Source organism: Durio zibethinus, chromosome 16 (genome assembly GCF_047325235.1).
Source record: "Durio zibethinus cultivar Kanyao isolate XHJ-2024 chromosome 16, ASM4732523v1, whole genome shotgun sequence".
In the NCBI taxonomy this organism is placed as follows: Eukaryota; Viridiplantae; Streptophyta; class Magnoliopsida; order Malvales; family Malvaceae; genus Durio; species Durio zibethinus.
In genome coordinates, this window is record NC_143177.1 from 23426658 (window position 1) to 23442127 (window position 15470).

General features: G+C 31.9%; 2 protein-coding genes across 2 annotated transcripts; both read right to left on the reverse strand.

Moving 5' to 3' along the window:
- Nucleotides 1-2332: 2332 nt before the first annotated feature.
- Nucleotides 2333-4361, reverse strand: LOC111298717 (uncharacterized). Its single transcript, XM_022893446.2, has 2 exons — nt 3701-4361; nt 2333-3547 (listed from the first exon to the last, which is right to left on the reverse strand). The coding sequence occupies exons 1-2, from the start codon at nt 4058-4060 to the stop codon at nt 2954-2956; spliced, it is 954 nt and encodes a 317-aa protein (XP_022749181.2). The 5' UTR covers nt 4061-4361; the 3' UTR covers nt 2333-2953.
- Nucleotides 4362-5365: 1004 nt separating this feature from the next.
- Nucleotides 5366-10525, reverse strand: LOC111298718 (potassium channel AKT2/3-like). The gene is made up of 11 exons (XM_022893447.2): nt 9882-10525; nt 9434-9652; nt 8278-8436; nt 8115-8172; nt 7562-7879; nt 7234-7473; nt 6818-7138; nt 6505-6696; nt 6346-6421; nt 5686-6252; nt 5366-5602 (listed from the first exon to the last, which is right to left on the reverse strand). Exons 1-11 carry the CDS (start codon nt 10121-10123, stop codon nt 5469-5471), a joined length of 2526 nt encoding a protein of 841 aa, XP_022749182.2. The 5' UTR covers nt 10124-10525; the 3' UTR covers nt 5366-5468.
- Between the last annotated feature and the right edge of the window lie 4945 nt (nt 10526-15470).

A 15470-nucleotide genomic window follows, 5' to 3' on the forward strand; every position in this document is an offset into this window, starting at 1 on the left:
TGATATTGCTGAAATGAAATGAAATTTTACATCAGAATAAGAATTGGTTCTAGGTTAGTAATCTAGGGGAATAGGGGTTTCAATATTTCATCTTTCTTTCTTGCCATGAATTCACATGAAGCAACATAAAGCAACATGAACAGCTATTGATTTAACAGAATATGCTAGTAAAATTTTTTGAAATGATGGCAAACAACTAGTGCATTTCATTGACAATTTCCCCGCTTCAAACTTTTCTTTTTTTGGCAGCATTTAAAATTCTTCAGCCTCTTTCTTTTGTTTCCTTTTACAATGCTTCGGCTGATTTCATGGACCATGATCCGGAATAAAACACTGGACTCTCGAGTTATTATTATAAAAAATTTTAATTTGAATTGAAAACTTAATTCAATTGATTCTTAAAATAATTTTTAAAACGTAAAAGCTACATAAAATCAAATGAAACTTCTAACAAGCTCCTTTAACTTGAACAGCTTCAGTTCCAAACATTTTATTACACTTTAATAAAAGGCTAAAAGCCTATGAAAGACAAAAGAGACTCTAGTTTGTCAATTACAATTTCCAACACCTAGTCCAGGGATACTTTTTCAAGTTAGATGTTTAATTCCTTTTGGGTTTAATGGAACAAAATCCTTCAGGTATCATGCCAGAATGATGAGACAGAACCCATACCAAATTTCCTTTTCCTCTTGTAATTTTTAAGCTTTCGGTTTGTGGCTTTGTTTCAACAAATTACTCTTGCAAAATTTTCAGTTTGTTTCCAATTATTCATTGTTCACTAGGTGGTAGGCAGCATGCAGCTGAATGTTGATGTTTTTCTTCATTTGTGGGAAAATATTCAAAGATCTCATCCATTGGCATTAGCCATTATGTTGATGTTTCATGATTTTTCAGGCAAGGGAGGGTTTAGGGTAGGTAAACAGGCATACTATTGTTTAAAACAATGGTGGAAAATAGCCAAAGAGGTGATAGTGGATGTACTTGACAAACATTTTTCATTGAATTTTTTTTCTCCTTGTCTATAATTGAAGGCATATTACTATAACATTACTATCAATTATGTGGATCATATCATTTCAGTTTATTTTGAGGATGAATTTGTGACATTGAATATGAAACAGAAGAAATCACTTTCACAGATGCCCCCCTTGGATAATTTCAAGGAAAGGGAGAACAAATATGAAAAGAAGAAAGGAACCAAAGAGAAGGAAGTGAGGAATCAAAGCAACAGGAAGAATGGTAAAGGATTTCATTTTTAGTTGGGACAAAGAAACTTTGAGGGAGCTTTCATCATCAGCAATACAAAATACACAATTGCTTTCAACAACAAATGAAACAGGAATCAGACAAAAGCATCCATGAGAAAGAAAAAGAAAACTGCCCTTTTGAAAATATTTTGGAGGAAAAAAGTAAAAAAGAAAGCAAATGGAGAACTTAGGAATCTCTCTCTCTTTCCATTTGTCCTTTCCCCCAACTTTTTCCATCATTGTTTCACAAGCGAAATGATTAGTCATTTACTATCACAACTCGAGAGAATCTCTTATGGAAATTGCAAAAGATATGTTTGAAACAAACATTTCCACATCTATGAGGACACTGTTTTTCTTGCTTTGAAGAAAGAGAATTCCTCAAAATAGCAGCATCGAGGGATTTCTTTTCCCACCAAAGTTCCACCAATATTCAACTGTTTGCCTATATTGTCTACCATAGATTTTTTTTTTTTTTTATTTATACTTCCAGAGGAAATTATCAGAGCATACAACATGTTAAATGGGCTGCCAAAAGTAGTTGAAGATTTAGAAGTCTGACCCACGTACAAAAACAAGTTGAGTCCTTTCAAAACATTTGTGAAAATGAGTCATTATCTATTTAGTTTTTCAGAGTGTGTAGTTGGACGGTAGCATAAAATCCCTTTTTAGGTATAATCTTTCTTTTTAGTTGATATGAAATTTTCTTTTGCATGGAATTGCTGTTAATTTCTATGTTATTGTTCATTCTTCTATCTTTTTCTTCTATGCTTTTGTTGCTTGATTCTCTAGGAATGCTGAATCATTTCCCCACTAGTTTCTAGAAAAAAAAAAAAGTAATGCTGTAGCAAATGCAGCCTATTTTCAATGATAGCCATGCAATTACATTCATGATCTCCATGACTAGATTTCCAGAAATTATTTTTGTTCCAAGAAATGAAAAATACACTTGGTTGGGACTAATTGACAATTATTATACCATTTATGAAAAGTGGCAAAAATCTTGAGCTTTTTAGCTTGATTTGTTTCTGGTTTGTGATCTTTTTTACCATAGAAACAAAAAAGAATACCAGTAGAAATTTTTCAGAAAGAGAAAAGGGGCGAACAAGAAGTACCATTTTCTTAATATGCCTCAAGTTTTCAACTTCATGTACATATCTCTGTTTATTGAAATTGAATTCAAGATCAGATCCTAATTTTTGGACAAAGAAGAACTCAAGAAGCATCATTTCCTTTTCCTCCTGGATAACATTTTCTTTTATCTATAACAGGAGAAGAATCTGCCTGCTGGCTCTGGATTGGAAGATCATGCTTTCGGCAGGAGCTAATGGCTGTCTTATATATTCTTCTTGTTTTCTTATCTTTAGATAGTAATGTTGCTTTTCTTCCAAGCAAGAATCAAATTCTCTTTCCCTTAAGGCATTTCCTTGTCTGGGTTTTTCTTAGAAAAAAGTTTCCTTCCCTCTCAACATCCAGACTGTTGCAGCTGCAAGCACTTTATTTCAACAGGAACAATAAGATGAAACTAAAAACATGTTAAAAGGGCAAAAAGAGAAATAAAAAGGAAAATTAAAAGAAGAAATTGAGTGACATGATGCCACTTTAACAACTGATTCTTTCAGTTTCACATCTTTTCACTATTTTTTTGGGATTTTTTTTTCACTTCTCTCTCTAACTATAGCTGCACATGTCCAAACTTTATCTATCTACCTATGAGTGCACATGTCCGAAAGCTTTTTCCTTCCTTCAACTATTTCATCAAAGAAATCATCAATCTGTCCAATTATAGTCTCCACCCCACATCTCAACAACCCAAAGCAACTCTTCAAGTTGTCAATCTTGTTTTGGATCTCAACTTCTGATCCATACTTCACAGATCTTTCCAATTCCTCTCTTACCTCTTCCATGGCAATCCTGGCTTCCCTGAATTCATACAGCATAATGCCTGGCTGCCCACCAATTTGATCCATTTCATTAGATACCCTTTGATGCAATCTTGCAATTGAAACCATGAAAGCTGACCCAAATATCACATGCCCCTCATGCTCTCCGTGGACAAAGCTTAATTCAGGCCAATAATATACAAGCCCGCTAAGCAAGATCATTAAAATCAATGAACTAACATTCCTCATAGCATAAAGAACACCTCGAAAACCATTGAAGCCATTCAACTTTGATTCTATAGTAACATTATCATCAAATCTTAGTGACAATTGTCTTGCTCTTGTTTCCGTCAGATTCCTATTTTCCTCTTCCAACCCTACAACTTCCCTTTGGCAGCCCACTATTGCCCGTATAACCTACAGCAACAATCAGACAATCATAAAATAACTTCATTGACATTAACTAATTATATAAACAACAAAGAAAACCCTATTTCAAAAGGTTCAATGACAAACTGTAGGTGGTTAATAAATACTAATATGTTTTTTGTTAGGTTTTGTGGCACTGACCTGGCGAGAAAATTGTGGGTTGAAGTGCTGGTGATGATCAAGTGAGGAAGCAATATTGCTGCCAGAAGAATAATAACTTTCCATCCTGGAGATGCCAGATTTGAGTACAAGACAGGCTTCCCAGAGCCTGGAACTTTCGTCCATGTATTCATCAAGCCATTTTTCTCCTACAGGAAGGTGAAGCTTTTGAACCAAAATGGTCAACTGGGAGTGGAATGAACGGAGTGAAGAGAGGACTTTTTGGAGGAATTGGATTGACAAGAAGTTACAAGAAAGGAAAGAACAATCGAGTTCTTCAAGTCCTCGGGTGAGCAAGTTGTAGAAACCATTTACAGAAGAAGTGGTGCATGAAGGATCCATGATGAAGGTGAGAAAAAAAATCAATAAAAAGATGATATGGTGGGAGAAAAAGTTGATGGAGATCGACAGATATTTATATTAGAAGATGAAGAAAAAGAAGATCTAGAAGTGATGAATAGCTAGCTTAATAGCTCAGGTTTCTATGGTGAAAAGGATTGTTGGGTGCAATTATGTGTGTTTCCTATAGAGTGGAGGCGATGATTGGGAATCTGTTGGCTTCATTTTTTTTAAATGAAGAGAAAGCAATAAAAAAAAGAGCAAAAACGATAAAACATGGATACTTCATGGACTGAACCTGATTATATGTTTTTTGGTAGTCCGCCTTTCTTTTATACTTGCAGTACTCTCCCAAAGGAGGTTCAGTACAATTAATGCAATGGAGATATGGAAAGTTAAATCAATCAAAACAATCTTGCAGCTCTTTATTCTAAGATATGTTAGATTTTGTTCCTTGGCTGCAAAAGTTTGACTACTTTGACTGAGATTCTCCTTCTCATTCTTCCATTTTGATTTGTTTCTCCTTTTGAATTGAGTGCCCCTTTGCCTTTGGCTTCTTTACCTTTTCTCCAACTTATCCAACATTTTTATTTTCCCCATATCTTCTACTAGCTTCAACCTCTTGGGTTTCGTATTCCTATATATCTTGGTCAGTTTTTATTCTAGTGGGAATAGAGATGATGATTTTCTTTTCTCTTCCAAGAACCGTCATTCTATTTTAGGCATCAAATTCAAGATTTATCTGTTTAACTTTTCAAAGGAACATTATAATGTTTAAACGTATATATCTATGCTACCCATTGATTCTTTACAGTGGTATATATCCAAAGCATTGCGTCATCAGAGATGGGATGGGACAATGAAATTCCTGGAATCCCCCAACAGAAATAAATTCAACTCTTGACATAACCAGAAGGAAAACAAATTCCTGATCCTATTCACTCCATTGGAGCTAAAGACAAAAAACAAAAAAAAAAAAACCCAAAGAATATATAGCAACAAGCTGTCCTCTCGAGAGTGAGTTGCATTACATATTTTGTGGTTCAATAACGTATAGTAACATCAATTTGAAGGGATAAAAAATTTGGGGCCAAACTCTCCAATGAAACAATCACTTTCTGATATGTATATGGAAACATTTTCTTGTTTGCACCTTGTAAAATACGTGCTAGACCAAAGGTTTTTCAACGTTTTACTTAGATTTGATCTAAAGAAAGAAAATTAGAAATTGGCCTAGAAGGGGAAAAAAAGTTCTTGATCTCAAACCAAGCCACCAAGGGAAGAAACTTATTATGTGAGGCTAGTAATTTACAACTGTATAAGGCTTTGTTTCCTTCTGGAATATGCACACTATTGAAGAAGCATTAATCTGTCTGAAGTCTGATTAATGGAGGCTTTTAACAAACTCTGGTTACAAATGGTAATTTATTGGTTCTTCAACGATGAAAAGCTTATCGTTATCTCTAATCACTTCAATGGAATCAATTTCAGCCCCTGCTTCATCTGTTACAATCGCATTTCTAGCATCAATCCCGAATTTTTTACCTGTTAGAAACAATTAAGTTAATTTCTTGATCATAAAGAAAACGATATAGAGATAATAAATTTACTTGAGCTAAGGTGCAAACCGGCAAAGTTCTTGAGCTCCTCAAGTGAATCTGGCAACCTTATTAGCTTCCCAGGCGCCATACTAAAGGATCCTTTCCTCATTAAAGGATGACCCCTATAAACTCTCACCCTTGGATGGTCTAGTCCTTTGCTTGTGCCTATTTTTCCTATATGCTCCCCTTCAAGCTTATTCAATAGTGCTTCACCAGATGTGGTGTCAGTTACAGTAATTCGGTGTCCAATCTCTCGCTTCTGCAGCATTTCATTCAAAGTTGTGGAAGAAAATTCATATGTATTTGCATTGATGACATCTGCTCCATTCATTACAAGTAGATTGACCATGTCTTCATGTTTCTCTTTCATGGCAATCTGCAACGCTGTTAATCCATGGCGATCCTTTGCATCCACACTTAATCCGTGTTTCAATAGTTCTTGCATCACTGTCAGATCATTTCTTTTTGCAGCAGTGCATAAGAGATCACCTCCGGTGAACGGGTCGGAGATGGCGGCATAATGATATAGGATCCTAAATATAGAATGGTGCTTCAAGGATATAGCATCCCATAGTGCAGTATTGCCATTCATATCTGCCACATGTGGTATCAGAAGATTATAAATAATCTTAAGAATTTGATTCACTCTGAGATGAATTTAATTAAGGCAGTGACATCTTACTTTACCTCGCAAATGTACATTGCAAGTATGCTTAAGGAGTACCAGTACACATTCTTCATGCCCTTTTGATGCTGCTATGTGCTGAGGAATCACACAAAATTGGGGGAATTACTAATTATAGATAGTTTCTATTAGTTGGACAGAAAAGATAAATAAAAACTTACCAATGGGGTTCTCCCCTTAGAATCTCCTATGTCAGGATCCAATCTTGCCTTCAGAAGCTCATCAAGGAAAGCAGCATTGCCTGTATCGGCCGCAGTCAGCAAATTAATAGCAATGTTTTTAGGATCACCTTTTTCTTCTTCACCCTCCACTACTAAACCTCCAATTTTAGGATCCCTTAGCCTTTTGTGATGCTGCCACACATTACATGTTCAACCTTAATTAGTTTTGAAAAGAATTCTTAGATAAAACAGATAGCATTTAAAGGAATCAATAAGAGAGGAATAAACTCTTGAAACTAGCTAATCAACTAACCTGAAGGAAGTTTTTAAGGATAGCAACATTATCTTCCTGTTTGGTCTGCATCAATTCAATCAGATCGGTGGTTTTGAGCCTCAAGAGTTGAGAAAGTGTCTTTGTTCGAAATGTAAACCCTTGAGGTCGGCAACAAAGTGCACCAATTTCTCCAAACATGTTCCCAGAATTCTGCAGGGTTCCAACAACTAGCTCTTTGTCCATCTCATAGTCAATGATTTCCACTTCTCCAGACACAATGATGTAAACATCATCTGGTGCTTCATTCTGCATAATCACATCCTCTTTCGGTGGTATATATTCAGCTTTCATCTTTGCAATCTGATCATTATTTCAAAATCCCCGAAGTTTAATTGACTTGTGTTTAACTAATTTTCATTGCAAATTAGGTCAGGAGCTTAGGATAGTATACCTACCAGGTGCAGCAGAATTTCCCTTGATACACCATTGAAAAGGTATACTTTCTCTACTGTTGGTATGAACAAATGCTGGCAGATGCTTGTATAAATGGATTTTGGTAATTGTTCAATTAGTTGCTGCTGGTTCAATCTCTCAGCCTTAAACCTCAAACACATGTAAGCCAATATCTGCTCTTTCAACTTTGGGGGCAACCGGTTTCTATACACAAAATTTGAAGCTGCTTCAATACTATTCCTCTGCACCATCAGCCAAAAACTCCATGAAACTCAATATATAGCCTAATTGAATCGACATAATTAAACTGACAACATTGGAAGTACTTACAAATTCCATGGTACGACGAGTTCCTTCAACCACTAAATTCGTCATGTTACCAATTATATAAGCAGTCAAGCCAAGGTTGAAGAGCATGTAGAAAATTATAAAGATCATTTCCGCAGTATTTACTGCATGAAGGTCACCATAACCAACTGTGGTCATAGTGGTGATGGACCAATATAAAGCTGAGATATATCGAATCCAAAAGCTTGTCTCCCTGAAATTTGGATTCACTGACCCCAGCCATGTCCTTCCCTGGTGCGGATATCGGTCAGCTAGCAGGTAGAAAAGGCAACCAGCACAATGCACAAGAAATAATGTTACCTGCATCAGTGTATTAACAAACTGACTCAATTTAAATTTGATCATATTGGCTGAACTGAATATTTTTTTGAAACAATTCTTATACTTTCAACAATGGATACATTTACGGGCCGATGGGCTGAAGAAGAGGGGCCTAAAAGACAGGCCTTAGGCCTACAAGACTACCAATGTTACACAAACATCTTATTGGTGTTTTTTTTTTTTTTAAAGAATCAAGGTTGCAAATTTCACTCACAGCTAGAAGCCTGGCACATCGGATCCAGAAATAGCTGAATCTGATGTCCTTCTCCAGCCTACAAGTAAATATAGAAAACGTAAGATTTGATCAGAATTTTGATTTGTTACCATGAAACATAGAATAACGAAGATAGATAGTAGTAATAAAAATGAAGGAAAACCTGGTGAAAAGCTGATTGACCCGCCTGAGACGCCAAAATCTGAGCAATCCTAAAAGGGAATAAGAGATGCCCACTTTGCTTTTGCCAGTGAACAAGTAGCCTAGTGCCTCAAATGGGATAGTTGATGCCACATCCATTAAGAACCATGTTGAAATGTACCTATCCACAGTCCACACACCAAAAAAACAAGCCCCATCATTTTTTCCCCCTCAATTTCCTTCATTTCCAAATTAAAATTGTAATTCTAAATTACCCATTTGGGTGATCTCTTTTCAGCCCTCAATTTACCACCCAATGTCTGGTCCTTGTTTCCAAATCTATATACATTTTTTTTTTGTTATAATTTTTCTCTTCATTGTTATCTGCTGAGAAATGGGTTTGTGGGAGGCCAGGCAGCAACTATAGTTGGAGCAATGATGATTTGATGAATGTATGGAAGTTTGAAGCAAATCAGATTCCATGAAACCAACCCACAATCTCTATTGGCCCTTTTTTTCTATAAATTTTTTTTTTTTCATATATGGCAAAAGCAGATTTCCTTTCAATTATTGAAATAATTATGTGTACTGCTCTTCTGTCCCAAAGCAGAACTAGAAATTGGAAGAACATTCTTGTTTGCCGTTAGAGTCTATCCTTTTAAAGGACAGCACAACCATGATCACGTGGTTGTGGGTCAAGGCAAGCAAATTGATTGAGACCAAAAAAAAAAAAAAAAGTCTGTAAAGCAAGCCCCAACTGACTAAGTTGTCGTGGGACAAATCTCCTTTCATTACCAAGTTGATTCGGAAGCTAACTTGTCCAAAACCAGTCATCTATTTTTTATTTTATATTTTTTAAATTGAATAATTTTAAATATAATACAACAGTATAATAAAAAAAATATAAAAAAATTTAAAATTTTAATAAAAATTATATATAAATTTAATAAAAATAAAAATATATATTTTATATTTGATGTGATATGAATTTGACGTAATAATTTTTTTATTCAACACATATTTAATATAAAATAAACATAATGTAAAAATATGAATTCTTAAATTTAATATTATTTAAAATTAACTAGAAAGTTTTTGACCGACTGATTAAGCAATATTAAGCCAAATTAAGCTGTTGTTCGTTGCTGTAAATTTAATCAAGAACCAATTAAACTAACCTGACAGCGATCTTTTTTGAGTCTCGAACAAGCAGCTGGGTTCTTGAATCAATATATGCAACAAAAAATGTCAAGACAATATCAACCGCGAAGAATAGATCAACAATGTTGTCGGCAATGTAGAGTTTCCTCGGTGCGGAGGAACTGAAAAACGCTACTTCAAAAGGGTAAACCCATGCCGAATAAAATACTAACATCACCATAAAATTTTCCCACCACCTGCATGCATCAAACAACACCAATTCATCACTTGAATTTGCATGCTGATCACATGCATTTATGTAACAGAAGGAGAACATGAACATATGCTTTTCATGTATCAACAAACTTATTGTTCACATAGGAGAAATCAAAATGTTTATCTTTATTTGACAACCATAATGATTCATATATATATATAAATATATATATATATATATATATATTTGTCTACCAGTTATTGTACTACCTATATCTTGAATCCATTGGAGAGATGATCCATCCTTTCGACTTTATTTGGTTCTGGTTATAGCTTGCAACACCCAAAGGAGGAAGTATAAGCTTTGACAAGCTACTCAAACTGAGAGATGAATCTTCATCTGAATCAGAGTGTGCATTTTCATCAGTCTTGCCCTGCTCGTTTTGCTGCTCAACCTTGATCTTCATGCTAGAGTTTAACTTGAAAGCTTCTGGACTAAATTTAATTTCCATTTCTAAAAACAACTTTGAAGTTGGGGTTTTAAAGACGAGTTGAAGAAAGAGAATGACAGTGAAAGAGAGTTATTCTTGGATTGATTTTTCAGAAGGGATTGAATGGAAGGAGAAGATGGGAGAGAAGTTGATATTATTATAGTGGGTATGGGGAGAGTTAGTTGGTGAAATTGACCCTGGAAAGTATCAGAGAAAGCACTGACCCTGCCTGGAAGTGAAATTGAGGCCTGTAGGAAAGAAGGCTTAATGGGAAAGGGCTAACGGAATGGAAACCACATTCACTTATTGATGTATTGGGATAAGATACCAAATGGAACCGATCGGTTGTGCAATATTTGGCATTTTTTACAATGACAAAGTCATTTTCTCTCTTCTGATGATTCGATTTATTTTTTTTTTCACATATATTTGGGGCCGAATTGTCAAAGACATATATGCCAAAAGAGAAACAATCTATAATGTGGGTATATTAGAGTAGGTGTGAAAGGGTTTCCACTGATCAAAATCATAAGCATTTTCCTGCATCCAACAATTCCTTAATTTGGCCTTACAATCAAAAGCACCCACTAATGTCTGTTGTTATTCGATTCCACTGATTGATATTCGATTCTATAGCTTTATCGCCACAGTACTTACCCACAAAATGACTGTTAATTTAAAATCTAACAATCTGAACTCGTTTTTCCTTTTATACTGAGAAAGAGGATTCAGATTTTTTTTAACAAAAAAATCATGCATAATCACTAAATCAGATGCTGGAATATTTTTTAAATAAATATGTAAAATCTTCTAGATCAAATTAACTGCTCAAATTGCATCCATTAGCCCCATAATTTAATTTCTACATAGAATTGGATAAGGCCAATTGCATGGTCATGTCAGATTCAATACACTTTTTCCCTTCAAAAGTTGTCAAAAATAATAATAATTTACACGATTTGATGACAAGTGAAAATTAATTAATTAATTATTTCCCTTCTCTTATCTAATTTAATTTTTAAAAAAATTCAAGTTCAGAAATTCTTTCGTAAAAACAACGTATATGTAAAAACAAAATATGTTATTTTTTGGTTTCATATATGAGTTTATTTTTTGAACTTTTTAATATATTTTTAAATCTTTTTATCTTATTATATATCCGATTAAAAAAAATATTACGCGTTTAAATTTTTTCGATTTAGTCAATTTTGTTATTTTTTTTTTCTTGAATAACCTTGTTAGTTGTTAGATGTCAAATGGACTATTTTGACTGCTTAACTAATTTTCAAAAAAGTCTTGAAACACAAGAAACAACTATAATAACTATTGTCTTGATTCTGATTACCTCATCATCTCAATCGCCAGAAACAATAACAGATATATATATATATATATATGGACCAAATTTGACTGTAAATTCTAGCCTCACTCAATAAGAAATGTAGAGACGAATTAATTCTAAAGTAACTAATGATAGGAAGGCGTCCAATCCAGTTGGAAAGAAAAGCTGAAAAGGTGTGGCCCCAAACTGAGAAAAATAGATACGCACAGGTAAAATTCTCCACTTTCAGACGAACCTTTGAGAAAACACAAATTAGAATTCATTAAGCACTCTGTTATGAAAAAATCTCTTATATGAATATGGGGTTTAATCTAAATGATTTAACAAGAAGTGAATTTAATAAGGTTGAAATTCAATTTCCAACAATTGCAGTTTATCTTTTTAAATCTTCCTAACTGTAATTAGATTTAATAATTTAAAATATAACATGATGATACGATATAAAAATCAAACAGAAAGTAATCATTTAAAATTTTAACAATAATCATATATAAGCTTAAGAAAATAAAAAATATATATTTAATATTTTCGTGTTTATACAAATTATGATATATAATTTTTATGTAAAATATAATACGAATATATAAATTTTAATATTTTACATGATATAAATACATAAATCGTCAAGTCTAATTATAACTTTCTTTATTTTTTTTGCAAGTAATAAGGCATACGACATATTCTTATTTATATGAATTTGATAATCCAAATTAAAGTCTTCACTGTTTCACCTAATTAGACCTAACAATTGAACTTATAGATGGAAGAGAGTTAAAAATTAGCGATTAAACAAACAAAAAAAAATGGTAGTTGTGGAGTTAAAATCTTTTTTTTTTTTAATAAAACGAAAATATGCTCAAATTTGGCTACTAATTTGGTTTGAAATTAGGGTATCAATCATGTTTATCCTTTCTAGAGCCGACCTAGGCATGGTTCTTTTATTTTGGACATTATGGCTAAATTGATAATACTGAATCAAACAAAAGTTTTATGAATTGGTATATTAATGAATCTGGTGGTATTTACTTTCTTTAAAATGGTGACAAAATGTTTATTTTGCTGCTTAGCATATAGCCACAAAAAAGAATCCCATTTGATCTGGATCAAGCTTTTTGCATATTTTTGTTAATTTCCGAATTGTTCATCCAATGATTAATTAATTCTATCCTTTAAGAACTTCAAAACAATGATGAGTAGAATTAAATATATAATCGATTGAATTCAAGTCGATACAGTATTAAACTTAAGCTTGAATTTGAATCCAAATTCGAAGCTCGAACTCAGCTCAAATTCGATTTAATTTTATTTTTTCAATTCGAGTTTGACTCCTCGACTCGAGATAAAAATTGAGTTACCCGAGATTGCTTGATTGGACTCGATTAACATGTAAAAATAAATTTAATTTTTATATTCGATAAAAGTTTAATTATTTATACTCGAGTTTAAAATGTTTTATCAATTAAAATAATTAAAATATATTAAAATATAAAAGCTCGATTAGACTCATGAGCAACTTGAACCAGGTATAAAAATGCTCGAACTCGACTCAATCGATAAATTAAACTACTTGAGTTTGAACTTGACTCAATAATAATCGAATCAAATTTAAATTTTATTTGAATTAAATTCAAGTATTTTAAAAATGCTAATGTATCATTTACACCTTTTAAGTAGAATGATCCATAACACAGCATTAGCTCATTTGTGAATATTTTGATGGAAAAGCCTAGTTATGATGTAATGTATAGTTCTTTCTTCGTCTCAAATTATTTATCATGTATTGATTTTTATAAAATTGAAATAAAAAAATTTTGATTTTAATGTATTTAATATTAAATTTTAAATGTTTTTATAAAATTAAAATTCCTTAAATTTTAATGTCAAAAAGTTAAAAAAAAACATAAAAAATAATTTTAAAATATAAAAAAAAAAGTTTTAAATGCTAAAAAAAAGACATAATTTTAGGACATCTTAAAAAGGAAAGATGGACAAAGAAAATGAGATAGAAGGAGTAAATGAAATAGCTTCGTTGAATGAATCTAAGTCAATTCATATAAACACTAAATTACATGCTTAAGATTATCCAATTATCGCTTAATTTTGTTAGTATAAAATAAATCGTAATTTAAAAATAAAAAAATTTAAATATTAAATTTGTTAAATATTATTTTTTACGAATATTATATAAGCTAAAATAATAATAATTCAAATCAAGCCTCAAAATTTCATTCAAAAATAGAAATTAATTCTTGACATTTTATTATAAAAAGTTAAAGTTATGAAATTTTATTTTATTATAATTATAAATATTTCATATTTTGTTAAAATTTTCTTGATTGAAGGATGTTATTTATAAAAACTATTTTTGTGAAGTTATTTAGATGAATGAAATGATAGATATTTAAAAAATTAATTTTAATATTTTATGATAACTGTACTTTATTTTTTTTATTTTCTAATTTTAGTAAATAGAATTACAATAAAATAAAAATTAATAACTTTAATTTCATTCAATAAAAAATCAAGTTTCTTAAATGGGTATTTTCAACCTATGACTAGAGAAGGTAAAAATACCCGAAATCGACGGATTTCGACCCGACTTATTAGGGTCAGTTTTTTTTTTTTTTTAAATCGGGTATCATGTCGGATAGGATCGGGTGGCATAAAAAATTTCAGGTTCGGGTCGGAGTCGGGTTTTAGGCAAACTCGACCCTATCCGACTTGATATATATAAAAAAATTATTTTTTTATATATTTATTTAATTTTACATATTTTTATATATATTTAATTTTATATTTATATTAAAAATAATATTTTATTAATTTCAATAAATCGAGTAAGATTTAATTTTATATAATATCGGGTCGGGTTGGGTCAGATTCAGGTATTTAAAAAAATTAACCGGTCAAATATGAATTTTATATGTTTAAAATCGGGTCGGGTTTGGGACGAACAAAAATCCGTCCCGACCCGACCCATTGCCATCAGTACCTATGACTTCCTTGGCTGTCTAATTCCTCCTTCATTCAATTGATCTGTTCAATTTTCTTTTGCAATTTTGATTTTGTTTTTGTTCAAATCAAGTGGATGACCAAGCCCATAAAGCAATAACATTTTAATTTAATTATAAATGAAAAACATTGACATTTCAAAGTATTTACTAAAAAATGAACAATATTTCCTAACAAAAAGGGTTTAAATTATTAATTATAACAAAAAAAAAATGCTATGCTGCTAATAACATAGTTTTTGAATTATTTTATCATTTTTAAATAAATTTTTATATTTTTATTATATCGAAATAAATCTTTATTTTTTTATCTCGATTCAAATAGTTCCCCGTTTCAAATATAAAATTAATTTATGTCAAGAGTTTATTTAGATATAAATTAAAAATTAAATACTTAATTGAATACAATAAAAATAAAGAGATTTATCTATGTAAAATGATAAATTTAAAAATTTTTTTATTATGTCAGTTAATTAAAAAACTTCACAGATAATGGGATAAAATAATTTATTATATAAGTTGTAACAACTTATTGATCAAAGGATAAGGTTTAAGAACACTATATGATTGAAGGGACAAGCCTAAACACTACTAAATATAGATGTAACAGTGTTAAGAAGCCATTGTATCAGCAAGAAAAAAAAAAAAAAAAAACTGACCTGTTCTCATTGCAGTTAAGCAAACAGATTCTGGCTAATAAAAGCTCCTAACAAATTGCTTTGGATTTGGCCTTTCACCACATTCTCTGTTTGCTCATTCTCCTCTCTATCTCTGCTTTTTCCATGCAGCATTCATATTAGTTCCTTCCATCTCATAATTTCGCTCATGGGAGATCATCATCGTTCGATGTCGACAGATCTTTATGGCATTCTTGGCATGTCAAAAGCTTCATCAATTAAAGATATGTCATGTAAGGCATACAAATCTCTTGTCAATATATGGTATCCTTATCATAGAAGTCATCCAAACAAAACCGAAGAGGAAGGCGATTTTAAAGATACTGATGAGGCTTGCA

Excerpts from the sequence above, each read along its gene's own strand:
- LOC111298717 (XM_022893446.2), bottom strand. The coding sequence starts at position 4,060 with ATGGATCCTTCATGCACCACTTCTTCTGTAAATGGTTTCTACAACTTG. Across the intron at positions 3,548-3,700 it reads ACCCACAATTTTCTCGCCAG|GTTATACGGGCAATAGTGGG; the intron begins GTCAGTGCCACA and ends TTGTTGCTGTAG.
- LOC111298718 (XM_022893447.2), bottom strand. The coding sequence starts at position 10,123 with ATGGAAATTAAATTTAGTCCAGAAGCTTTCAAGTTAAACTCTAGCATG. Across the intron at positions 8,437-9,433 it reads TCAAAAAAGATCGCTGTCAG|GTACATTTCAACATGGTTCT; the intron begins GTTAGTTTAATT and ends GACTGTGGATAG. Across the intron at positions 6,253-6,345 it reads TTGCAATGTACATTTGCGAG|ATATGAATGGCAATACTGCA; the intron begins GTAAAGTAAGAT and ends CACATGTGGCAG.